Source organism: Danio aesculapii, chromosome 4 (assembly GCF_903798145.1).
Source record: "Danio aesculapii chromosome 4, fDanAes4.1, whole genome shotgun sequence".
NCBI lineage: Eukaryota > Metazoa > Chordata > Actinopteri > Cypriniformes > Danionidae > Danio > Danio aesculapii.
In genome coordinates, this window is record NC_079438.1 from 31651981 (window position 1) to 31679566 (window position 27586).

At 35.6% G+C, this 27586-nt stretch overlaps 1 protein-coding gene across 2 annotated transcripts in view; it reads left to right on the plus strand.

The window, feature by feature from the left end:
* Positions 1-1913: 1913 nt before the first annotated feature.
* tafa5a (TAFA chemokine like family member 5a) overlaps positions 1914-27586 on the plus strand; it is a 159317-nt gene continuing 133644 nt past the window's right edge. Inside the window, exon 1 of one of the 2 annotated variants that reach the window (XM_056455447.1) lies at positions 1914-2683. In XM_056455447.1, coding sequence (XP_056311422.1) covers positions 2572-2683 — 112 coding nt within the window. In that variant the 5' untranslated portion in view covers positions 1914-2571. The remainder of the gene's footprint in view (positions 2684-27586) is intronic. The other variant, XM_056455449.1, reaches the window with a different exon arrangement.

A 27586-nucleotide genomic window follows, 5' to 3' on the forward strand; every position in this document is an offset into this window, starting at 1 on the left:
AGTGTTTTTATTCTTCATTGTAAATGGAAAAGCTGCATTTACACAAATAGAAACTTTTTTTAAGAAACATTGTTTAAAAATGTATTTAATGTTTTATATTTAATGAAAATAAATTGACACATTTTGGATATAGCAAAATGCCTTTTAATAGTTTTTTGAAGGAACACATTTGACACTGTCAAGGCAAAAAGTGTCTTGTCACTGTAGTGGTACCTTCATGGATCAGATTTGTACCTTTGATGAAGATACACTATAGTATCTGCAGGTTTTAAAAACCAAAGGTACATTTTAGTTTCCCCACAAATCATGTCCATAAAGGTACATACTGCAATGGTACAAATCAGTTTTTTTTTTTTGTCTTAAGGTAGAATTCTGTTCCATAAAAAGGTACTGCCCTAGTGACAAGGGTTTGTACCTTCTTTGTACAACATTGTACCGTTTTTTTCTTAGAGTGTACAGTATGTCACAAAAGTGAGTTCAGTTCAGTTTGGTTTAATTTTCACTGCTGAAGTCCAAACACTGAAGAGCAAATCCATCGATGCACAGCTCCACAAGTCCTGAAGCATGCAAGCCAGTGGCGAGGAACAAACTTCACCAAATGACAAAAGTGAAAGAAAAAAACTTTGAGTGAAACCAGGCTCAGTTTCAATTTCTCCTCTGGTCAAACTTATTGTGCAGAGTGGGACTCGTTAGTAGGTACTGTAGATAGCAGTTATCATCCTCATTCTCTAATTCTGGTCACTGCAAGATCAACAAAGAACTCTCTACTTTAAGTTACAGCAAAGTGTCATTTCTTCAGTTCTTTTATGTGAAAATGTATGATTAAATATTTCCAAAATGTGAGGGGGTGTACTCACTTCTGTGACATACTGTATACCGCATGTCTTTGGACTGTGGAGGAAACCGGAGCAACCAGAGGAATCCCACACGAACAAGGGGAGAACATGCAAACTCCACACAGAAAAGTCAATTGAGCCAACCTAGGCTCGAACCAGTGACCTTTTTGCTGTGAGGCGATCGTGCTACTTACTCCGCCACTGTGGCGCCCCACCCGCAAATTATTTTATTTATGTTAAATATGCCATTTGTATGTCAGAATCAACCTGATACATTATATGATTAAACATTAATAATAAGATAAGCATGAGGACTTTCATAGGTTTCTAATCACTCAATTATTATCCTTCGGCTTAGTTGCGGATTTATCAAGGGCAGACACAGTGGAATGAACTGTCAATTACTCTGGTAATTTTGTTTTATGCGGCGCATGCCCTTCCAGCCACAACCTAACACTTGGAAACACCTATACATTCTCTCTCATTCTCACATACATTCACTTACTACTGCCAATTTAGTTTACCAATCCACCTACAGCGAATGTATTTGGGCTATGAATTAAACCAGGGGGGTCAAATGAATTAAAACAAGTTTTAAATGTCAGGGCAGGCTGTAATAGCTCCATATTTCTATAACTAATTATTAAGGCATTGCTGCTAATACAGCCACCTAATGACTATAGTGTGTGCCGGAGCTGTCCACATAGTGTGGTGCTGAAATGCTCCACTGAAGCTTTGAATTCTATGCACTGAGCTTCTGCCTCAAATCCCTATGTTGCTTTAGACTTTTTAGAAGATGTCGTAACAGATTGATTGAACACACACACTTGACACACACAGAGAGAGAGAGAGAGAGAGAGAGAGAGAGAGAGAGAGAGAGAGAGAGAGAGAGAGAGAGAGAGCTGCATGTCACGAATAAATGCATATTAGACGACTGAATATGAGATATAAGAAATATAAATAATGAGGTAGATCTACATTCCAACCCGACGAGACGCGTCAAATATAGAGCGTTCCATTTGCAGTCAAGGAAGATGTGTGCAACTGCAAGCTTAAACAGGTTCCTTACAGCAATTATGTCGGGAGAGTGGTGGTATTTTATTCCGCGTCGTCACTCGCATGCAGTGTAAGTTAAAGTTGAGGCGGCATGAAGTTTCAGTTCATGCATCGGTCTGCGCAGCTTCAGATCTCTCTAGATCTTTCCATTTCATCTGCTCACGGCTCTCTTTATGTTTCTCATCCTCTCTTGGTCGGGACTTCAAATCCCTCTTAGCGAATATTTGCAAAAATCAAGACGGTTTTGCGATGGGATCTCTGTTCTGGGAGTCTGAGAGAAAGCAAACACGTTCTCACAGAGCAGCTGAGCAGTTCCTTTTCTAGTTGTATTTTGATTTTTTTGCCGTTGCGACATAAATTATTTAATCTTTAATTTTTGCTTTTCTATATGGAGGTCTGACGGGGCGAAAATATTGAACATGTCTGACAAAATCTGAATTCACGCGCCTGTTTTTGGATTATCTGTTTCCCAGGATACAGAACACTGAATCGACCGCGCTTCAACTAGAGACTTTATTTCCCATTTACCGGACTTAAAGACTGCTAAAGGGCTTTGGAAATGAGCGGTCCGTTTTCAAAATGTCCTTTTTAAGAATCACTCGTGGCGAGAGACGTTTTCTCAGAGGACGGGAGGGTTTGTAACGCTGAATTTATCGCCGATTTCACGACACGCGTTTCCATGGCTCCGGCGGTCAGATCGATTAAGCGTAAGGATGCGATTAACTGGCCGAGGATGTCGACAACTTTCTGGGCTGTGCTGCTGTTGACGGCGCTTCTGATCGTGTACTGCGGTGAGTTTGCGGTGTGTGCGATGCGTATTCTACTTGTGTAAGGATGTGTAACTCTTCATTGATGTGACCTTAAGGATAATGTATAGTGTCTGTCGTGTCAATCACAAATGAAAAGAAAGTCATGGATCCTTCACAAAAGATCACATGGACACGGAAATGTCAAATCATGTGCTATATATATATATATATATATATATATATATATATATGATAGCTAAGACTTTTTTCCCAGTGACAAAGAAAAAAGTATGATACCCCTTTACCAAATTGCAAAGATAAGATAGTATTAGCTGCACTACTCAGAACATGCATATACAAAGCCACACTAATGAATGCATATATATGACTCTTATATTAATTAAAAAAATAAATAAATAAACATTTAAAGCCTTATTGATATTTACCAGAAAATTTCCTTAACCTAAAACCCTATAACTCAGTATAATATAATATAATATAATATAATATAATATAATATAATATAATATAATACCTGTATATAATATAATATACCTGTTTGTAGAAACAGGATGCAACAGATCAATTTGACATTAGTATAACACCATATGCAATCTGAAACTACTTTTAGTTACAAATAGATATGTACAGCTGAATCAAAACAGAATCAAAAGGTCAGTGATTCATTACTTTAGCTGGTATGTGGATGACTAATAGTCTATTTTCTGTCTGAATGAAACTTTGAATAACTCTCCTAAGAATATCCCCCCCGTTAGTTTACCTCAGTAATATTATTGAAGCCCACATGATTGCCATAGATGACACAAGCATGGTTCAAACTAATGAAATGCACAAATACAGACAGGAATTGTATGTCTTGTGATTTTATCCCAGGCCTGGTTGGGTGGCAGTGTATCTGAGAGTCTGTTTAACCTGTGCCACTGTACCTGCAGATCCGCTTTGAGGAAATATAAACGTAAATATGCGCGCAGATGCTTGTGCATTCACTCAGTTGATCTCCTGCTACGGTGTGATTTATTCTCTGCTTGGTTACAATCAGTGTTCTGGATGTTTGCTGTGGTTAGCGGTCTATTCTTTTTTTCCCCATTTCTGTTTCTCTGTGTGGCTCTTAGCAAATCGGCTTCTGCAGCTCTGCCCCAACCTTCTTGTTGTCTGTGATATTAATCTTCATCTAGATGGGCTGCCCACCGCACGACATCTATGTCTGAGCTGCTGTCAAGACCCCAGACTGGCACCTCGCAGCTCCGGCTAGTATTACTCACAGAGGAGATTGAAAACATAAACGCAGAGACACAAACCAAGTTTCTGATGCTTGATTTGTTTATTTATAGCTAGCCTCGTGTGATGCATGCACAAACGCAATAGAAATTAGGTCTGCATTCCCACGAGTGAGTCATGCAGTCTCTGCCGCTTTATGTTAGCATCGCATGGCAAAATATCATAAAAAGTATCCTCTACAAATGTCATCGCTGTACAGGAGATTGTGCTTGTTTTGGAATGCGACAAGAGGAAGGAGATACCGGAATGGCGCTCATGCTGCACCACAGTTGTACAAATGAATATCAAGTGTTATGATATGATATGATATGATATGATGACAAGGACTGTTTGTAATGACTGTTTAATGAATGATATGGGCAGAGCTTTGTTCTGTCTGCTGGCTCCCTCCTCTGGATGCTGCTCGACATACATATATTCTTTGGTGGAGCCACAGTTGCAACAGTCAACAGAACAATTGTGATATTTTAGATAATTATTAATTAAATGTTATCTTTAGATTAATTGTGTAGGTATTATGTTATTACACTGTAAAAAATCAATGACAAAATGTCAAGATAACAAATGTATATATATATTTATATGTTGAGACTTTCTTAAAAATGTTAATCAGATTTTATCTAAATTGTTAAAGTTATACAAAGTGTAACTTAATATTTTCAGTCAGTTTGATTGATATAACTTGACATGACTAGAAAAAGTCCAAAAAGTCCACAAGAATGTTTTACCGTGTATAATGTAATTTCTTTTAGTTATTATTCAATGGTACTCACCAATTCAGTTATCACTGTTACTAATTCATGTCACAATTAGTCTAAGTACTCAAGTTTAATGTGTATTTGTACTCTGAAGATCAATGTAACAAATTGGTGCAACATGTTGAGGTGTTGAAATGTGCTATTACATTTATAAGCAATGACACGTACTTAAAAATTCACATTTATAAACATGGTATATGCACAAAACGGGTTGTGGAAATGTGCATAGACCACTTTCCACGTAAAAAAGATATAGTCTTGAAAAAAAACCTTGATTGTATAATGTGTGCACTTTTAAGTAAGCATTAACCTAAACATTGACTTAATTAAACTACTTTAAACTATCATACACTCAAAAATATATATATTTTTTTTGCTCTTTCAAACTACTTATTTAAAATGAACTGAAACAACACAATTCTTGAGATTTCATTGGGACAACTTAATTTTTTTAATGTTCAATCCAACCCAAATTTGTTAAAAGTGTTAAGTTAACTTAATCAATTTGTGTTGGGACAACATAAATGAATTGTGTGGAATCCTGCATTTTTTTAGTGTACACTTAAACAATTATTTAGGTTTAACAAATAAGATTTATGTATTCTGATTGCATATACAATTTCTGGCCATTTGGATAACGTACTTTTAACATAATTGAACTCATACGCTTTTTGTGATTGATATTTGCTAGGTAAACATAAATGAAACACATACAATGTGTTTTAAATGCTTCTTCTTAATTCACCTATTGTGTCTAGTGTGAAGCTGCGTCAATTTTCCCCCAGAATATTAAGTAAAACAATCTCATAGAATTTAACTGATTGGATCTGGCTTTTTCTACAGTCTTACATTTTTTACTTAAAAAAAAAAAATTAAAAAACACAATTTTAGGTCTCAAAAAGTCTTAAATTCACTAAATTCACTAGCCAATCTGGCCTAATCACCAATAATTCACCTAAAAAGTTTTAAACTTTTAAAACTTTGCAAGTACATGTCAACTTACACTAACCCTAACCCCAACCTAACAGTCTACTTATAATTTAATAAGAATTAGTTGGCATGTAGAGGGAGTGTAACTTAAATTCAACAAACGGACCATCAAAATAAAGTGTGACCGAGGTTTTTTATTATAAATTGTAATTTTTTTTTATTATAAATTGTATTATTATTATTATTATTATTATTATTATACAAAATAATATACATGTAAAATAATAAAGTTAATGTGTAAGGTTGTAATATGTATTGTTGTTGTAATTGTTTTCACATATATTTTACGTTATTCACATACAATGATTTCAACCCAGGCTCATTCTGAAAACGTACCTCTACAGACGTTTCTGGAGGCCACGGAATACATCCCGGTGGCACGTTTTTCTGCAATTTTTGTTTTCACGAATCCACGAGTGGCCGCTGTGTATGCTTTTTGAGATCTCAAATTTCCCTCGCGAGTGCCATTAGCGCCTGCTGTTCTCGCTTAAATCCACTTGAGGCCACTGTCGACTGACTTTTTGACACTTTTTGACTAACTGAGCGAACGATCGACTGACCCACCCTCCCCCTTCCCTAAAACCCAACCAATTTTATCGATTGACCCGCCACCCACCCACTTCCCTAAAACCAACCAACACGTTTCAAAAGCAATCCAAAAAAAGAAAAGCCCTCGTCTGATTTTTTTTTACCACGTTTTCAGATTTGATGACATTCTCACCCTGCTATTTATTTATTTATTTTTTTTTGGATTCAGTTTTTATCTTACCTGCTTTTGGGAACCACTCTTCACCGGACTCGAACACCGTCGTCGTGGTCAACTCCTCTATGCATTTCAAGTCCGCCGACGTACATGACGCGCTAAGGGGACAAACTGGTTGCAGCCGGAATGCCGTCTACACGGAGGCAAGCAGTCAGCTGGGAAGTGCGAAAAGGAACAACGTCACACCGCCCGGTAGCGTTCATTTAAAAAAAATTAATGCAGCCATTCGTACCTCTGGCTACGTAATTTGCCGTCTCCAGAAACGTCTGTAGGCCTACGTTTTCAGAATGAGCCTGTGTTAAATGATTTATATGTAGTAATAATTTTTTTAGTTGAAATGTGGAATTATGGCTGTTTGTTTCTGCAAATGCTCAGACAGCCTGACCATAAAAGTCAGATGGTGCAGTGAGCATATGTTGCTTTGTATCTATGAAAGTGTGTCTATGTGTATGTGTGTGAGAGAGAAAGTGTGAGCTAATAGGAAGCAAACTAAAATGGGGAAACAAGTAAAACCAACCAAAAATGTAAAAATAAAAATTTAACAAAAATAAGGGGGAAAGAAGAGCTATAAAAATAAAGAGATGAGCACACTGTGGTCTTCTCCATCACACCTCCCACAGGGTCAATTACATGCCCTGATGAATCATACCTGCTATAGGCGCGACCTGCATATCATTAGCCACTGAAACATCCCTCAATGCATTGCGGCACATTCACACATCCCCCTCGAAATCAGCCTATGTAGTCTGACACATTGCTCAGAAATTCACAAATACGCACACACTCTTCTTAGTCTGCTATCAAAACCATTTAAGGGCAAAAACAGAAGTTGTTTTTTTGGTAATTAAAGAGTCCCAACTGGCAGCTTGAATGCTGCTGAAAGTATCAATTCTAACCAAAGCACAAAATTGTGTATTTATTTATGGTACAATAAGCATGGAGTCATTATAATATCCTTGACTATTGTCAAGCTAGCCAAAGGCCCTTTCAGCTGCACGAGCAATTTAACCAATGTCCGCATCAAAGGGTAAAGAAGTGGGTTTTTGGAATGTGTCAAGTTTTTCGGTCTGGCCTTGCACATCAAGAAGCTCTTATGAAAATGGAGGCATATCTTTATGGATGAATATTTGATCGGCTTTGAGGGGCTCTTAGAAGGTTTTATGACCACAGTTGTCATTTTTGGTGCAGAAAAAGAAATATCTTTAGCAAAGTTGAAATACGTGTAACACACTGTGAGTCTTTTGAAAATGGGATTTAAAAAAATGTTTAAATCTGAATAGACATGTTCATACAAACTGTTAGTATGTAGCTTTTTGATTTAGTGGCTAGTTTGTATAAATTTGTACAATCTCATTTGTACATTTTAATGCTATTTCCTCATCCCACTATGATGATTGTGGGGTTTGTTGCCATGCCTCCTTTTAGAAATAATATTTTCTAAAATACTACTAATAAAATTATAGGAATTTGTATGAATTAGTCACTAAACTGAAAAAAACATAAAATAGTTTAGTTTCCTCATGAAATCAATTATGAAATGAAAAGATTTGTTTTATATTTGCTATGGAAATGGATATTGTGTAACAGTTAGTTGAGTTCGATTTTTATTATTAATTTATTAATTTTATAAATTTCTTATATGTGTAATTTTATGTATGTTTGTAGTTATGTAAGGATATATGTATGCATGATTAATAAAGGCAAGGCAAGGCAAGGCAAGTTTATTTATATAGCACATTTCATACACAGTGGCAATTCAAAGTGCTTTACATTAACAGGAATCGCATGGCATGGTTGTTGGTGCCAGACGGGCTGGTCTGAATATTTTTGAAACTGCTGATCTACTGGCATTTTCATGCACAACAATCTTAAGGGTTTACACAGAATTGTCCGAAAAAGAGAAAATATCCAGTTCTGTGGGAGCAAATGTCTTGTTGATGCCAGAGGTCGGAGGAGAATGGCCAGACTGGTTGGAGGTGATAAAAAGTCAACAGTAACTCAAATAACCACTTGATACAACCGAGGTATGCAGAAGAGCATCTCATAATGCACAACACATCAAGCCTTGAGGCAGATGGGCTACAGTAGCAGAAAACCACACCGGGGACCACTCCTGTCAGCTAAGAACAGGAAACTTAGGTTACGATTCACACAGGCTCACGAAAATTGGACAATAGAAGATTGGAAAAACGTTGCCTGGTCTGATGAGTCTTGATTTCTGCTATGACATTCAGATGGTAGGGTCAGTATTTGGCATCAACAACATGAAAACTTGGATCCATCCTGCCTTGTATCAGTGGTTCAGGCTGGTGGTGGTGGTGTAATGATGTGGGGGATATTTTCTTGGCACGCTTTGGACCTATAATTACCAATTGAGAATTGTGTCATGCCACAGCCTACCTGTGTATTGTTGCTGACCATGTCCATGTCTTTATGACCACAGTGGTACTGATGGCTACTTCCAGCAGGATAACACGCCATGTCATAAATCGTGAATCATCTCAGACTGGTTTCTTGAACATGACAATTAGTTCACTGTACTTGAAATGGCCTCCACAGTAACCAGATTTCAGTCCAATAGAGCACCTTTGGGATGTGGTGGAACGGGAGATTTGCATCATGGATGTGCAGCTGACAAATCTCTGAGGAATATTTCTAGTACTTTGTTGAATCTATTCCATTAATGATTAAGGCAGTTCTAAATGCAAAAGGGAGTCTGACCCAGTACTAGTAAGGTGTACCTAATAAAGTGACCGGTGAGTGTGTGTGTATATATATATATATATATATATATATATATATATATATATATATATATACACACACATAAATGTAACTTCCAATGAATTAATGTTTGCTGTAATTGCAATAAATTGTATTAGTGTTATATCAAGACAATTTTAAGCTGTCGTTTATTCAATATGAGTACAATATAATGACAAATGAATGTTATCAGAGTGTTAAGGAATGCAGCTATGTAGTTTTCAGCTGCAAGTCTTTTTTTTGGTATATTAATATACAGTTAGCACATCTTTATAAAAAGTGTAAATTATGTCTTGGGTGACAGCCTAACTTCACATGTTCATCTGCACTCTGTCTTTCGTTCTGTGTGTGTGTGTGTGTTTGAGCTGCATTTTGATGCATACAGCGTATACAATCACAGAGGTTGTGTGATGGGTAGGCTAAAATACTGGCAAATGTATTTTTTTTGTGTGTGAAAAATGATGAAGGTCATATCAATATATTGCACAAAAAACTAAAATAGATTGCACAAACAAACCAAATCAGCTAGTCAACGGAAAATTGTGCTCTGCAACTTATAAGTGGCTGTATTTTTCGAGTCATGTCTTGAACCTCCCTAGATGACTCAGTAAAGCAGTTTGAACTTGCTGGCAAACTGAGCATATGTTTAAGATAAGAGCAGTTTAGCATCTGACTAATTACTGTCTGGTGTTCAGGAGAATTAATTAATTATTTTATGTAATTATTCATTTATTGGCTCAACATTAAATCATGAAAAATCAAAAGATCGTCATCAATAAAAAAACAAAGCAGGGAAAAAAATATCTGTGTGTGTGTGTTTAATAATGTGCACCTGCATGGCAGATGTCTCTTCCAGCCTCTCATAAATTTGATTGGTTTAAATGTGTGTTACACTATAAATTAGTATAAATCTGGTCTTAGTTTTAATAAGCACAGTGGCATGCATAAAACATAACTTTGACATTTCACTCAAGGGTCTCCCTTTAAGGGGGTGGGCATACTGCTAACAATCTGGCTTCATTCTTGGTTGATGTAACGATGAGGGTGTGAATTTTAATGATCAGTTGTAACCTCAAACACACATCACACTGCTTAAGGGTGTAGAAAGACGGGCAAGACTACTAGGCATGCTCGCTGCAGGTTGTTAAAATGTGTCCACGTCTTTGTTATTGAGGAAACCAATTGCTTGAAAGAAAATGCCACCCTGGCGTTTTGAATTCCTGGAGGGCTCCATCAACGTGTGTCCGCTCACGGGCTGTGACAGGAAGTGTCTGGGGTGGAAACACTTGAGAAGTGGATGAAAGATAAAAAAGGAGAGAGGAAAAAAAGGAGAGAGAAGTGTACAGAGTGAAATAGATTGAGAAAAATGTGGTGAACCTCTACTTCATTTTTATTTTTACAAAAAATAATAGTTGGGTTTTTGTGTAATTATGTTTGTTTGTTTTTTGCACATGTTGACAGTGATATTTTCCTATGCAACTATTATTTATTCAGCTGTGCTGAGCTTAAACCAATTGTACGTTCGTTGTTTAAACGCTTTAGAGGTAACCTGTTGACCTTTTTCATGAGTAAAATAAGATTAAATAGGTAGGTTGTTTATGCATGCAGCTTATTATGACCTGTAGTTACGTTATGAAAATAAATGCCTCTGTAGTGGCCAAAAAAATAATGTGTAGTATGTTATAATGAAATTATAAACAATCAAAAAGTAGGTTCCTTCAAACAATGTGTAGACTTTATAGACAGTCACTATTGTTGCTCCTTGTTAATTCTACTTATTTAGAATGAGCTGAAATAACAACTCTTGAGATTTTTTGGCACAACATAATTGTTTTATGTTAAATGTACATAGGCGATGCAGTGGCGCAGTAGGTAGTGCTGTCGCTTCACAGCAAGAAGGTCGCTGGTTCGAGCCTCGGCTGGGACGGTTGGTGTTTCTGTGTGGAGTTTGCATGTTCGCGTGGGTTTCCTCCGGTTTCCCCCACAATCCAAAGACATGCTGTACAGATGAATTGGGTAGGCTAAATTGTCAGTAGTGTATGAGTGTGTATGGATGTTACCCATAGATGGGTTGCAGCTGAAAGGGCATCCGCTGCGTAAAACGTGCTCGATAAGTTGGCGGTTCATTTCGCCACAGTAATCCCCGAATTAATAAAGCGACTAAGCCGAAAAGAAAATGAATGAATGAATGAATCTACTTAAATTTGTCAAGTTAACTTAATCGATTTGTGTTGGGACAACATAAATGAAGTGTAGATCCCTCTATTCTGTACAGAATTCACAAAAACTGATATTTACATTTAGGCACTTGGCAGTGGCTTTACAACATGAATTATAGTGCGTCAAAGCCACATATTTTACCAGTGCAATTACCAGCCAAGCTACACAATTCACAAATTTCAGCATTGTTGAAAGAGCTCAATGTCTAGGGACACTATTATATTAAACAATCTTATGTGTCACATTTCAGGAAAGTGACAAATTGCGTTCATATAAGGTAGAGGACTGGTTGTTCTTGAAATATTACAAATTCTCCAAGTTGAAAGCGAAATTATTATTGCTGTGAAATGTTTATTCTTTTTCAAACATTTTCCAAGTGATGTTTACCAGAGCAAGTTAACTTCTATCTCTCAAAACCATCAAAAGCATTTAAATATAGTCAAAGATAACACAAGTAAACACACTGCACAGTTCTTAAATGAAGGTTTTTATTATTAAGGGATAACTAAATCCAAAACTACATAGCCCTGTATGAAAAAGTGTTTGCTCTCTAAAATCAATAACTGATTCAGCCACACTTAGCTGCAAAAACTGCAATCAAGCATTTTCGAGTGTGTTACAGCACTGTGGAGGAATTTTGGCCAACTTATTTTTGCAGTATTGATCTAGGGTTTCTAGCATGAGCTGAAACCCACAATGGAGGGTTTCTAGCATGAGCTGCCTTTTTAAGGTTATGCTGCACCTCAATTGGGTTCTGGTCAGGACTTTGACTAGGCCACTCCAAAGTCTTCATTTCGTTTTTCTTCAGCCATTCAGAAGTGGACTGGCTGGTGTGCTTTATCTTGAGGTCACTTACAGATGGCTGGACATTCTTTAATTAAGGTCAAGATTATTAGCCCCCTTAAGATTTTTAAAGTATTTTTTTCAGTTGGCTACAGAACAAACCGCTGTTATCCAATTTCTAACTTGCTGAGACAACCTAATTTGCCTAGTTAAGCTTTTAAATTGCACTTTAGGCTGAATAGTTTCTTGCAAAATAACTAAACAGTATGTACTGCCATCAAGGCAAAGACCAAATTAGCTTGTAAAGAGTAATTAGTTATTAAAATGTGTTGGGAAAAAAGCATTTTCTCCATTGAACAGCACTGAACAGAGAAATATTTGAAAAACAATTAAAATTGTATATATTATATATAGTAAGTTCTTCATTGCAATCATGAAAGATTTGGAGACACCTGGAGATTTTGCACTCATAGAGGCAGTTAATTGTCAGATGAAATGAGTGGGTTGCTCAACAAATGCATGCTAGAGAAGAGGTAATTGTGTGGAAGTCGACTGCATTCAATCATGCAGATACTGGATGTCTTTTGCCAAAAACCTTAAAAGTGTGCCAGACTGTGATGCATGGTTGAGCCTGACAAGACATTTCAGAAACATGATTCTAAAGCTTTACTAGCTTGACAGATCAAATAAATGCAACTGTATATGAATGGGATGTGGTAAAATCAGAGCTAGCACCTCAACATTCCTGACATTCAGCTAAAGAAATAAAGAAAGAAATAAAAAGGAAATAAATAAAGAAGCTGCAAGAATTTGCTTCTACTGTAACAGGGCTAGAAGATATAAAAAGAATGGCAGATGACAATTTGTCACCTAACAGTACAGTATCACACCTGTTGTGGCATTTTGTAATGTATTTTATATATTTATATTATTAGTACACATCTTAAAACCATTTATTAAATATTCTTAAAGCTAATAAAGGATTGGGTTTAGGTAATTATTGCCTGTTGACAATAAATACATTTTAAGCAGCTTTATCTTCAGAAAAAAATCCATACTATCGCAAATTAAACTTTCTATGCGTCTTTCCTTTTAAAATATTCATATCCTTTTCTTTTTTTTTATTTCTCTTTATTATCTGATAAATTGATTGCAAGCATTTGGGCATGCATTTCTACAATGTACATTAGTGCAAGGCATATCTCGGTGGGAAAATTGTGTTTATTGATCCCTGCTAAATTAATTCAGTGATTACTAATTAGCAACACCTGGGTACCAACTCCAAATAACAGGATTATACATTTGAAGCATATCTTCATTAGAGTCGCTAGGTTGCTAGGGTTTGTTGCTTTTGGGTCACTTTTTTAAATGCTATATCACATTAAATTCACAACAAACAATAACCTTACAGTATGCTATCTGAGAAGCAACTGCATCTGTTCAACAGTCCATCTAGCACACACTTGCACACACAAGCAATTTTGTTATATATACTATTTTATAGCTTAATAAAGAAGTAGACCCTTTTTTCATTCATTTATTTATGTTTATTTATTCATTCAATCATTATTATTATTATTATTATTATTATTATTATTATTATTATTATTATTAATATTATTATTAATATTATTATTAATATTATTATTATTATTATAAACACAAACATACAACATACGGTAATCAGAGAACACAAAAGCAATAGAACAGTAATGGAAATAACAGGAACGTGTGTAAACAGCAATGATGATCAGAATAATAATTTTTTTTTTATTAAATTAAAATTAAAATTAAAATTTTAAATTAAAAAATAAAAATAAATAAATCAATGAATGAATGACGCATATCACATCTTAGTTTTGATCATTGCCAGTTTCTTATTGCTAAATAAAGTACTTTGAAGTCAAACAAGTCCCCTTTTTTTCTGTAGTCCTTTGTTCAATAATTTGTAGCGTTGAAGTTTATAGTATATGACATAGGAGGAAAGTAGAAATCTAAACCATGGAGGTAATTCAGATTCTGTAAAGCACATCTAATAGAAAGTTTTGTTATTATTTAGATCAAGTCAAAATTTTTGTATCGTTTCATGTTAACAATGTGATTCATCAACTTAAAACAAGGCTACTACAGCAGTGAGCAATTCTACAAATAAAGCAGACAAAAAGGGCTCTATTTTAACGATCTAAGTGCAAAGTCTAAAGCGCAAATGCATTAAGGGACATTTCTGAATCAACCTATGTTTTGGACCTATGTTAAGGACAGAAAAATATGAAATGCCAACACAATATCACAGCAATTCATAACTTTTTGATTTAGTGGCTAATTCGTATGAATTCGTATGATCTAATCTGTACAATTTATTATGATTTGCTCATTCCCTAATGACGGTTTTGTTTAGGGGTGGGGTTAGGTGCCACACCTCCTTTTTAAAATCATATATTTTTGTACGACTGAACTAGAATTTGTATGAATTAGCCACTAAACTGACAAAACATAAAATCCTTTCATTTTCTCGTGAGATCAGGCTGGAAATGCTCATGGTCTAACAGGGTTGTGCTTATTCTCTTAATGAGTTATGGGTGTGTTTTGAGCATAACATGCATTTAACCAATCTCATCTCCCATTCCTTTTAATAGTCAGTTGAGTCGCATCGTGGCGCATTTGCTATTTACATGACGGAATTTGTAAGAGGAAAAACTGAACACTTCACTAGTGAGAAAACAGTTAAACAGAGCATCTGCAGCACAAGGATAAAGAGCGAGGCTCCTCCATTCAACCTCTTTAGTTTCTTTTTAGTTTACTTTTACACTTTACTTCACTCCTTTACCTTTGTGGAGTAAGGAAAGGATGGACACTCACTCCACTGAAGACATTCATTAGCCTATATATTTAATTTAGTTTCTTAAGCACAAAATTCAGTTCTAATTTCCAGCAAACAAATGAATAAACAGAAATAACGAAGTCTATCCAAACGAAGAGTTATATCCAAACACACGTCGTGTTCTTACGCCCCATACGGTGATGCAGACATCTCAAATACCCGACAGGTGGACAAATCTAAACTTGTTTTTATTAAAACATATATAAATATGCATATAAAAAATAATACTACTACTAATAATAATAATAATAGTAATAATAATAATAACATAGAATACAAAAGCAAACTGTCATGAATAAATTGAAAAAGGCTCACGAAGTGGCGCAAATAGATTTGCTATTTAAACAATGTGGTGCAAAATGTGAAAATTAGAGTTGCGATGCTATGAAAATAGCAACAAATCGCACCAAACTTGTGCCAGGTGTATGATTAAGTGCAAAAAGTATGAATTTTGTATAAAACAATGTTTTAGTATGTATATAATCAACATGACACTTCATAAAACAATAAAAATTTTACTGCATTTAATAATGTAATCTCATATTAATTCATAAATAAAATACTAACACTAATAGTGTCAGCTTGTTCCAGTGCAACCTTCTGATTGGCCAATAGCTGTCATTTTATTTATAAATTACCAATCACCAAGATAATTATAAATGCTAAGTTTTATAAAATACACTTATACTAATTCCTCTAAAAAAAGGAGGTGGGGTGGGCGGGATCTTTAACGTCCTCTATGCCTCTTTCAAATTGAGTCTTGCTGAGTAGACCATAGGCATCTGACATGGTAGATATTAATGGTGAAGTGAAGTAGGAAGAAAGACTGTACAATTCAGAAGAGCTCATTAAAGCACCAGCCAGAGTTGCCAACATTTGGCTCACTGCCATCTGACTTTATTGCTATCTGTTGTATCTATTGTAAAAAAAAAAAGTGTCCTTCATTAAAGTGGCATTCAGTTAAACTAAACAGTGCTACAGACTTACACATAAAAATCTCAAGATGAACAGACTGCAGTGCTACTTAAAAACACACAGCATTTAAAAGGAAATGAATATTATAAGTATTAAAAAAAAGCACTTGTTAATAGTTTGCACTACACAACAAATATCTTTTTTTACATTGTTTACCAATGTAGGTTAATTCTGAAAAATATTCCTATATAAATTTCTGGAAAGTGCCAAGTTTGGATCATTTTACTGACTCGGATCTTTGAGTATCGTTCATCGAGATGAACAAATTTTTTTTTGAGTCAATTCGTTCATTTGGTTTAATTTGCCAAAATTTTTAAAATGTTACGAATTGCTTCCAAACACATCTACAATGAGACCAAAGGGTTAATCACACGACAAATAAGTCATAAATAGAATACTATAAGAAGGAGAAAATAATAATTCAATGTTTACCTGCTCTTTTGTCTATGAAGGTATTTTTGTCTCTTTGCTCAGCTCACCTCTTCATGTCTTTAAATGTCAGTGGTTCGTTCACGTTACACTAACAGTCACATATAATCTTAACCAATGTACACAGTCTGAGCCGATGGGAGCCATGATGATTAGTTCACCTTTCGAGTCTTCTGGTTCTTGAGTTGATCGTTCATCACGTGATAGAAGCCCGAGGACTCGAGAGGTGAACGGATCAAATCTCTTTCTGGCTCTAAATCCATACGATTGGCTTCCGTCTTTCACGTGATGAACAACTCAGACCGAGGACTCGAGAGGTGAACGGATCAATTCTCTTTCCGGCTCTAAACGCATATGATTGGCCCGTGAGGAACGAATGACTCAAACCTGATAGAGGACTCGAGAGATGAACCGATCGATTCTCTTTCCGCCTCTAAACGCATAGGATTAGCCCGTGAGAAACTATAAACTCAAACCTGATAGAGGACTCGAGAGATGAACGGATCAATTCTCTTTCCGGCTCTGAACGCAAATGATTGGCTTCTGCCTTTCCACAATGAACGACTCAAAAGACTTGAAATGAACGAACGCACGCGCAGATGAACGAATCACTCCCTGAGAGGACTCGTATTTCCCGAGTCATATTGAAGATTCGTTCAAAATGAACGAAACATTCAAGAACGACCCATCACTACCAAATACGTCCCACGAGGTACATTTTTTGGTAGTTTTTGTTTTTGCAAATCTGCCTGAGGCTGCTGTGTATGCTTTTTGAAATCTCAAATTTTTCTCACGAGTGCCATTTGCACCTGCTCTTTTCACATAAATCCACCAGAGGCTGCTGTCGGCTGACTGACCGATCAACTGACCTACCCTCCTCCTTTCCTAAACCCAACCGATAGTGTTTTCAAAAGCACCCATTGACCTGATCACCCACTTCCCTAAACCCAACCGATAGTTTTTTTCAAAAGCACCCATTGACCTGATCACCCACTTCCCTAAACCCAACTGACAGTGTTTTCAAAAGTAATTCAGAAAAAGAAAAGCCCTCATGGCAGCCTGATTTTTACCACATTTTCAGATTTTACCACACCCTGTTATTTACTTTTTAAACATTTTTTGGCTATTGCTTTTACCTTACCTGCTTTCTGGAACCGTTCTTTGCATGACTCAAACCCTATCATTGCGGTCAACTCCGCTCCATGTCACAAGTCTGCAGACATACACGACCAGCTTCTTGACAAACTGGCAACACCAGAAAAACCTCCATGCGAAGAAAGCGGTTTGCTGGTGAGAGAAACAGCATCATACTGCCCCATAGCATTCATTTTAAAGACGAAATGCAGCAATACGTACCTCTGACTACAGACCATATTCACAATCTACAGAAATTTGTGATCTTCAGAAACGTTTTTAGAATAAACCTATCAAATTAGCTTTCTGTATTGATAACCTCTTCAAGGGATTATGCCCCTTTTTTTTTACAGCGTAAAATAACTCTCCGATGTTCCTAGAGTGTATGTGGAATTTGAAATTTATTTTATTTAAATTTAGAGATATAAATGTGCTGTGTCAGCATAATGACAGATTCAAAATCAAGACTAACATCCTATGCTAATGAGGGAGAGATTGTCACTAAAGGGCGTGGCTTTCCCCTTTTGATGACACGTACAAAAGGCAGAATGTCAATCAAAATGTTTCTTTAGACTGTTTTTATAAAGTGTGATTCTAAAAAAATGAAATTAATAGATTTTTAATATTAGAAGCTGGTTATATTTACAGACTGTTGCCACACAACTGTATTTAAACCCCTTATAAAAGTGATTTTTGCCTAATAGGTCCCCTTTAACTCTATCATGATGTACCAAATATCCGTTAATTTTATAGCATAGAAAGATGCGATAATATTGTTAATATTTGCCAAGCTGTACAAGATAAAATGTTGACTGATCAAAGGCCTATTTACACCAACATGGATGTTTGGCATCTGTTTGGCATGATATTCGGGAGAGCCACCAAGTAATTTTGTTATTGTGTGTGTGTACCTTATATTCCTTACTTTGTGGGGACTAATTGTTCCCACAAGTACTATGCCATAACATTTTGATCTTGTGAACACTTTTTTATTTAGTCCCCATCAGGAAAATGGTTGATAAATCAGACAAAATGAAGTATTTTGTAAATGTAAAAATGCTGATTGTTTTTAAGGTTAGGGCTGGGGTTGTGGGATAAAATACACAGTGTTTACAGTACAAAAATAATTAAGTCTGGGAAGTCCTTATGAAGATAGCTGTACAAGTGTTGTACAAATGTAACAGAATGCTAGCAGCTAAAATCCACCATTTTATTATACCAAATAATCTTTACAGACTTTCTTGATCCCTCTATCAAGCATAGCATCTGTTTAACATTACAGCAACCAGCACGTCAACATTCAATTTGTAATTTTAGTTCCAAAAATCCTCCAATCTTAACAAATCCAAATGTAATCAAACACTAAATTAATCTTGATAAGAAATGCAAAATACGGACAAGCTAAACTTGTTACTGAATGAGATTCTGCTTCCTTAAATATGGGACGATTCTATATTATGTGGCAACTACTACAGTAGCAACAGTGGAAATGAACCCCAGAGATATTTGCTCAACTGAAGCTGAGTAATTCCATCATCCATTCATGCTCACGAAACATGACTTTGTTAAGCCTCATTTCCAGAGACTACAACTGTCTCTTTCCTCCCTCCTCGGAGCACTGCAGCATAAAAAAGATTCTATTGTATCACTGACTTGCATGTGAAGTATACGAGGAGCACTTGGGGGCTGAGATATTCATTAAATTATAACAACTGTGATCTTGTTAACACATACTATTTCACTCTGGCATAAAACACTTATGTGTTCTTTAATATGTTCTGTTTTTTAATTCTGCCTCACCAATAGTGATGCAACTTTTAAACTAACACAATTTAATACAACTATGAAAAGTGTTGTCTGTACTTTAATAATCATCCGCCAAATTCGTTTACAGAGATTTCATATCTACTTTCAACAAAATGTACTGTTTGTAGGACAAACTGAATTTTCTTTGCAATAAACCACCTCATACTGATCTATCTCATTTGCTTTTATAGTTGCTATATGCAATATCAAACAAATCTTCTTGCTACTGTACACCAATATGTGGACTTGCTTTATAGAAGAGGTTACAAAAGCTTGAAACCTGAATACACATTGATATGTTATCTTAATTTACATTTGCATATAATGTGACCATGATTTGTCAGTTCAGAAGCAATCTAATATCTTAACTAGCCCGCTTCAGAGTATTCTGTGAGCATTCAAAGGCTAACCGTGCTCAAAGATTGCATGAATTTAATGACTTCATTTGTCAGTGTCAGTAGTCAGACACTGGTTGGATTTCATAGAGCTGTTGCGTAGGAATGGAGGCAACGCTCAACATGTGACTGGTTTACATAATCCAGTGCTTATTAACAAAACATTGTAGCACTGTTTGGGAATTTATTTATTTTTAATTGGTAACTGGTAACTGCTATGATAATTTTGAGAACTTGTGGAACACTCTGTGCCTCTTGCCATTCCTCACCTGTTTTATTTCTCCTCCTACACCATCCTGGACTTCCCTATTTTTCTTTTTCCTTTATATGTATTTCTAAAGGAGCAGTTGACAAGAAATTGTACCATATTTTGATAAAAACCCAAACATACATATAAGAAAAAAATCTTTTATTTATTTTTTTTGCAAAATTAGTTTTCAAGTCTATTCAATTAAATGTATCTTTATTTATATAGCTCTTTTACAATGTAAATTGTGAAAGCCACTTAACATAGAAGGTTATAGTAAATTGAAACTATGTCAGTCCAGTTTTCAGAGTTTAAGTTCACTTTAGTTCAGTGGGTTTAATTTTCACTGCTGAAGTCCAAACACTGAAGAGCAAATCCATCGATGCACAGCTCCACAAGTCCCAAACCATGCAAGCCAGTGGCGCCAGCGGCGCAGAACAAATGTCACCAATTGACGAAAGTGAAGGGGAATTTTTTTTTTATACATAATATCAATGGAATAACACAAGAAGAAAGTACTGAACAATTAAAATGCATGTAATACTGCCTTTTGTATGGAGAATTGATAGCTTTCAGTGACATGACCTATGTGGAGCCTGGTTGACCAAAAAAAAAACAAAAAAACAATGTGTCATAATGGCAGCTACACTGTGATCTCCATAGAAACACAGCACCGAATGGGCATATTTTCGTCTATTTCAAGCTATGAATAATTGAATCACACACTGTAAAAAAAAAAAATTCGGCAAAACCATAAAATTACGGTAAAATTTCTTACGGTACCCGATTCTTACGGTAAAATAAAGTGCAAAAATAATAAATCTACAGACATTTTCATTAAAATATTTACAGAAAAACACTTATTTTACAGACTTGTCCTATATTATTATGATCAAATACATTCAATAAAGTTACGCTATAAGAGTTTTACAAAGAATCACTGTTATTTTACAGATTTTTCAGAGAATATTATGATCGAACACCATCAATAAAGTCACTGCACTAAAAGTTCAAGAGAAAACAGTGATATTTAGCAGAATGTTCCCAAAATCATTACGACTAAACATCTTTAATAAAATGTCAAGACATGCTCAACATTGTTATTGAACAGTTTTATTTTGGATCAAAAAAGGTCTGAAAAAAACAACATATAAGATGCAACTGATTAAAATTCTCACAACTTTAAAATTACAAGAATTAAAAAGAAATTGTTAGCATAGTCATAAACCTTAATATAGCGAGGTGCACAAGTAATTACAATTTATTTCTTTAATTTTACATCATTTTAAATGTACTTCAAAATATTTATTGTATAAAACAGTCAAATTGCTGTAATTTGTCATTAATTATATAATACATAAAATAACAGTCAAGTTGTTAACTTACAGATATTGTTTGTAATTTTTACAGAGTTTTGAAAAATTTGAAAAATTACTGTAAAAAATGTAGAGTATTTTCTGTAAAAAAAAAAAATTCTACAGTGCATATCAATAGAACAAAACAGAGATATGATCACAAACTGTAAATTGTGAGCACTAGTGATCCATACACTGCACCTGCATTCATTTTTAGTCATTCAAAACCCTCATGTCCCTGTCAGAGCTCCAATGAGGCAACTTTTACATCTATCTTTTGGATATTCCTCAGCGATTTAGTCATTAGTGATTGCGTTACAGCTTGTAATTGTCTGCTTTTATATTTAGTGTCTTTTTTTGTTGCTTAGATTAACATTTGCCGGTAGGGGAAATCTATTTGTTCACTTCTGCTATTTAAACTTTGACTTTGCATTTAATTTTAAACTTTAATTGCACAGGCACAATTATACTTTTATTACTTGCAACCTGCAAAATTAGAAAATAAACTGTATAAAAAGCATACAAAAGCAGTTACGGTTATATGTACCATAGATTGTCATGGGTCAAGTATGCTACCATTTGGCACAAATCCATACATTTCTCCTTTTTGGTTGTTCTTTCTCTGAAGGATTTCTGTAGAAGCACAACCCCGACATGTCATAGTAATGCTTTATCTTTTTGCACAACAATTATCCTGGGGTGATCCCCCAACCACCCCCCTTCCATACTTCAAATCTTGACAGTTCTGTTGGTTTCTTTTCTACTTAAACTCTGATCTTTAGTTCTTATTTTCTATTGGATTGACGTAAAGTGATTGGCCATTCTAGCAGCTTTATTTTCTTTCTTTTTTTTAAACCAGGCTGTGGTTTGAATCATTGTCTTGCTGAATTGTCCACCCTGGTTTCCTCTTCATCATCCTGGTAATGTAGATGTTAGGACTAGCTGATATTAATATACACTGACAAGAGGGCAGGGTTGCTTTCTAAAAATCTGAATATAATATATGTGTTGTGTTCTCTTCATAGCCTCTGCAGTATACAAGTTGCACAAGTTGTCATAGGCAAATCAGTCCTACATTTTGCAGTTATAATCACAGCACTTTTATGTTAATGTGAAACAACAAACAATAATAACCCAGCTCTGATCATAGTGTCCTCAATTATCATCTTACATGATGGTGAAAATGTAACCTGGAAAATTATCTTGGGTGTAATTAAACTATATCCACATTAAGCCAGAGATTTCCCAATCAATTTTTTCCATGTTGTAAAAAAAAATAACTGCAGTCATCATCTCTATAATTATATAGTAACCCACGGAACCACTAAATCAGACAAAACAGTAATGTACATGCCAGACCAGTGTGTGGCTCTGTAACTTTGAAGATACAGTAATTGCAATTTAGAGATGGGTAAAATAGGTAAGATGCGAAGAATAAAAATCAAGGTTATTATAGATTAGCATTTTTAAATAAGTTTTTATTTTGACACTATTTTAAAAATTTGCCGTAAATTTCAGCGTAGCTTTAGTTTGTTTCATTAATGGTTTTGTTTTTGTAGTTTAGTTTTTATTTTGTGAACACAATTGTATGCAGTTTTTATATATTTAGTTTCAATTTTAGTTTTAGGAGTTCTAGTTTAGTCAATACGCAGTCTACCAGTTTAAAGTGTAATGTTTGTATAGCTTACTCTTTTCCAAACCTCTTAGTAATAAAATTATAATAATAAAATAATACTAGTTTGAACAGACACTGAACCCAAATCCATAAAATTGCAAATTAAAGGAATGAAAGTAAAATAATATGTATAATTAAGATAAGCTTCTTTAAAGATCATGTATGAAGTTAAACATATTTCAAGAGTTCACACTTAGATATGCTTAGTGTTAATAGCAAGTTTTGCATGCTGTCCCGGGAGAGAACCCTGAGCTCGGAGAACCCCAGCTCCTACCTGGTCAGTAAGGTTATAAAGGGGGTCCGAGATCAGGTAGGTCTTGAGAGCTCCCCTTAAATCAGTGAGGAAAAGGAGGAGATAGGGTGGAAGGGGTGATTCTTCCAAAACGAAGATGAGGCTCTAGGGTAAAATCGGGGCGTACTCACACAGTTTGCGTTCATTGAACAGTAAGAATGATTAATAAACACATATGAAACAGTCCCTTAAAAGTCACGTCTCGTCTTCTGTTTTGGACTCATGCGCACTTGGCATGCACACTACAAGCGTACGGCGCCTGAGCCCAAGTGAGCCGTGCTCTGGCACACCTCTTTCAAACGAGCCAGGAAAATAAGAAATAAGAAAACATAAGAAAATGTGTTCGGCTGTGCCACATACAGATACTGTTTTCTGAAACAATTACTATTTTTGCAAATCATTATTTCAGTTGTTTTTTCAGTGACTGATTTTTTAGTTTCAGTTATAGTTTTCGATTTACTAAAATAACTTTTATGCACATACAGTAAACCATGCATCTACTGTAATGTTTTCAGATTTTACCACATTCTCATCCTTTTATTTACTTGTTTATTAAATTTTTTGGCCGTTTGCCCACTTTCTGGAACTGTTCTTCGCCGGACTCAAACCCAGTCATCATGGTCAACTCTCTGCATCTCAAGTCCACCTACGTACATGTCAAGCTAAATGGACAAACGGGTAACAGCAGGAAAGCCATCCATATGGAGGTTAGCAGTCAGCTGGTAAGCTTGAAACAGGAACATGTCATACTGCCCCGCAGCGTTTGTTTTAAAGACGAAATGAAGCCATACATACTTCTGGCTACATAATTTGCAATCTCCAGAAATGTATATAGGGCTACATTTTCAAAATGAGCCTATGTTGGAGAGTTCCTGTAACTACCTAGCGCAAAAGCTCTTGTAGTGGCCAGTTTTTGGATTGGTTCCTCGTAGACAGCAAATGCCCTTGCCTAAGATTTACACATCACACTAAGGCTGCGTTCCAGTCCATTTTTAGACATTCATGTACTTGCAAACTTTCCTTCCCTTGTCCCCTTAAGGGAATCCCTGCTGCCATTTTAAAGTTTGTTCCACTTCATCAAGTGAATGAGCAAAGCTTACATGGACATACAGCACCCTTTGACCAAGGGAGTGAGTCGGCTTCATATGTACACTCCAGCACCTATATATCAGTGTAGTTCTGAAGTGCTCAAGGCTATAGGGAATTCTGTTTAAACCCATCCAGATATTCTGCCAGTAGTGGACACTTGTATGACGCATCCAATGACGTACATCCGAGTGAACGAGACACAGGGAAGTTAGCAAGTGAAGGGCACACAAAATTGGACTGGATTGCAGCTTAATTATCTCTTTTGGATTGAAAATGTCAATTTTCACAGAAAGGTGACAAGTTTGCATTGCTGTGTCACAATCATTGTAAAAGCTAGACGGAGATCTGAAAATGGCTGTTATTTCATCCATCCCACACATGAAGACAGATGTGGAAGTGGTAATTAACAAATCCATCGGCACAGTTCTGAAAATCTTGTGAGCAGGGAGGTGGAGGGTTGCAATCATGGCTCAGCATGATACGTTAAGTCATGTCGACAGAATACAGAAAAATAATGAGTGTGGAAAGAAAGTCAGAAATAGAATAGGATGAAGCATGCCTATCACATTTGCAAACAAAGACCTAATTGCAGCGGTACAAATGCTAAAAAGGGCAACTGTGTTGGGCAGTTGAAGAAATCAAAGAAGGCAGTTTCAATTGTCTTACAATGACACACAAAATAAAATTATATAAATCACACTTAAAATAGATGGCTGGATCAACACCTAACTTGTGCAGTGGAGAGGGGCATTTGATGTGTGCTGTGAATGGAACGCATTATCTGATGCAGAAGCAATGAAATAAACAGTTGGCCAGAAGCTCAGCGGGGGCATGAAGATGGTGTCCGCTGGGAGAGGTGGCCCTAATCATTGTAAAGCATTTCCTCTCACACACAACGCTGGGCCAGTAATCTAATGCACGCATTATTCAGCCTGCATCTATTAAAAGAAAGCCGTGTGAGATTTATCGCCCAGGTTTAACTGTATGGTAAAATAGCGCATTAGGCAGATGATATCATGGTGTATGAAATGATTATGCATGCTTGCAGAAAAGTGGAAGAGGCCAGCTTAATTAAATGCAAGGTCTTGGTTATACATCACTGGCTCTCTGCTCAGCCCTTTTAACCAAAAAAGGCTGTTATTTTTAAAAGCAAAGAGCTGAGAGGAAGCTTTTCCACTTTGCCTGTTCTACATACACCCTTCTGTTTTGTGAAGGGGGGGTGGAGGACAGGGGGTGTGGTGGGCCAAAATGTAGCTTCCATTTTCTGCTCTACTGCTCACACGCGCACGCCAAGCAAGGCAATTATATTTCAGTCGGTGTAAGACTAAGTTTTGCAGATCTGTCAGTCTGTCTAAAACCACAAATGGGAATAGTAATTGCGTCACCTTGGGAAAATACCCGTTGCGTTTCATTCAAAAAGGAACAAAGTTAGTTAGTGGCTTGACAGTTAAAAGGCTAGTTTATTTTATTTTGGCTAAACAGAGTTTATCTTGTATGTATGTGTATATAAATTGGAAATACAGAATTCAACGTTACATATGCAGTGTTGGAATGCATATAGCTTAAGGAAACAGAGGTCACACTTTATTTTGATGGCCTGTTTGTTGAATTTTAGTTACATTGCATCTACATGCCAACTAATTCTCATTAGATTATAAGACTGTCAGGGTTAGGGTTAAGGTAAGTTGACATGCACTTGCAAAGTTTCTGATAGTCAGTTAAATGTCTGTTAAAGGAGCAGAATCAACAGATGTTAAGCAGGCAGTCTACTAATACTCAAATGGACCATCAAAATAAAGTGTTACCAACAAATCTACTAGTTTTAATATCTCACTATTCTTATTAGGGCTGAACAACATATCGTTTGAGCATCAATATAGCAATGTGTGGATCCACAACAGTCACATTGCAGGACTATATTATTTATTAAATATCAAAAGACAAAGATATTATTAAATATTATTTGTATATTATTGTATGCAATTATTTATACAACAAAGACCATGCTATTTTACGTTTAATTTTCCAATTTCTGTACTTGCTGTTAGACTCCCAAGAATACCATAAAGCACTGATCATCTAACTTTTATAACTTTTATTTTTGATCTGTTGTATAAATTGTAAATTAATTAAATCTTTTCAAATAGAGTTATTCAAGTCATCAGCTGAAATTATATTCATATTGCAATATATATTGCATCAAAACAAAACATTGCAATGTCAGATTTTTCCAATATTATGCAGCCCTAATTCTTATGATTTATTCATTTTAGCTTGCCTAAAGCAAATAATTGTTGACGTCAGTTGTTACATTGAGGTAGATTTGGTCAATTTCTAATGTCCAGTGGTACAGTAAGTGAAATGGAACTGCCTTCTCATCTTTTAAGCTTTTTCATGGCCGTACAGTTGTATTTTCATATTCTCAGCGTGTCCTCATAACAATAGTTGCTGTTAATGGTACAGTCTGGATTGGTCCTAGACAATGTTGTTGGGTCTGCAGATTGTCTGTATTTATTTCGAGATGGAATGAGTTTGCTTTGCAGTTTCTGACAGGCTTGCACTGCTACACTCATTCAGAACTTTCATGCGCATGGTTTGTTAATGATATCTTGGCACATCTGCAAAATATGTTTGTCCCAAAGATTTTTCTTGAATAAAAGCGCAGTTCATCACTACAAAAAGTTTATGCAAAAATGGTTTAATATAGACTTCCAACTGTAAGCTTGTTATCATGATTCTTACCGTTCAACACACGTCACATCTTGATCCATCTTTTATTATCTTATTATCCATCACACCATGATATAGCTATGATGACGGCAAGAAATTTGGGTCAAATTTTATTATGTTAAGTCGTTATTAATTGCATACGTTAACACGTTAAAGTGACACTTTATATATATATTTATGTTATAACAATTCCCCTGTTTATGTCCCCCCAATTTCTGTTTAACAGAGAGCAGATTTTTTTCAACACATTTCTAAACTTAATAGTTTTAATAACTCATCTCTAATAACTGATTTATTTTATCTTTGCCATTATGACAGTAAATTATATTTTACTAGATATTTTTCAAGACACTTCTATACA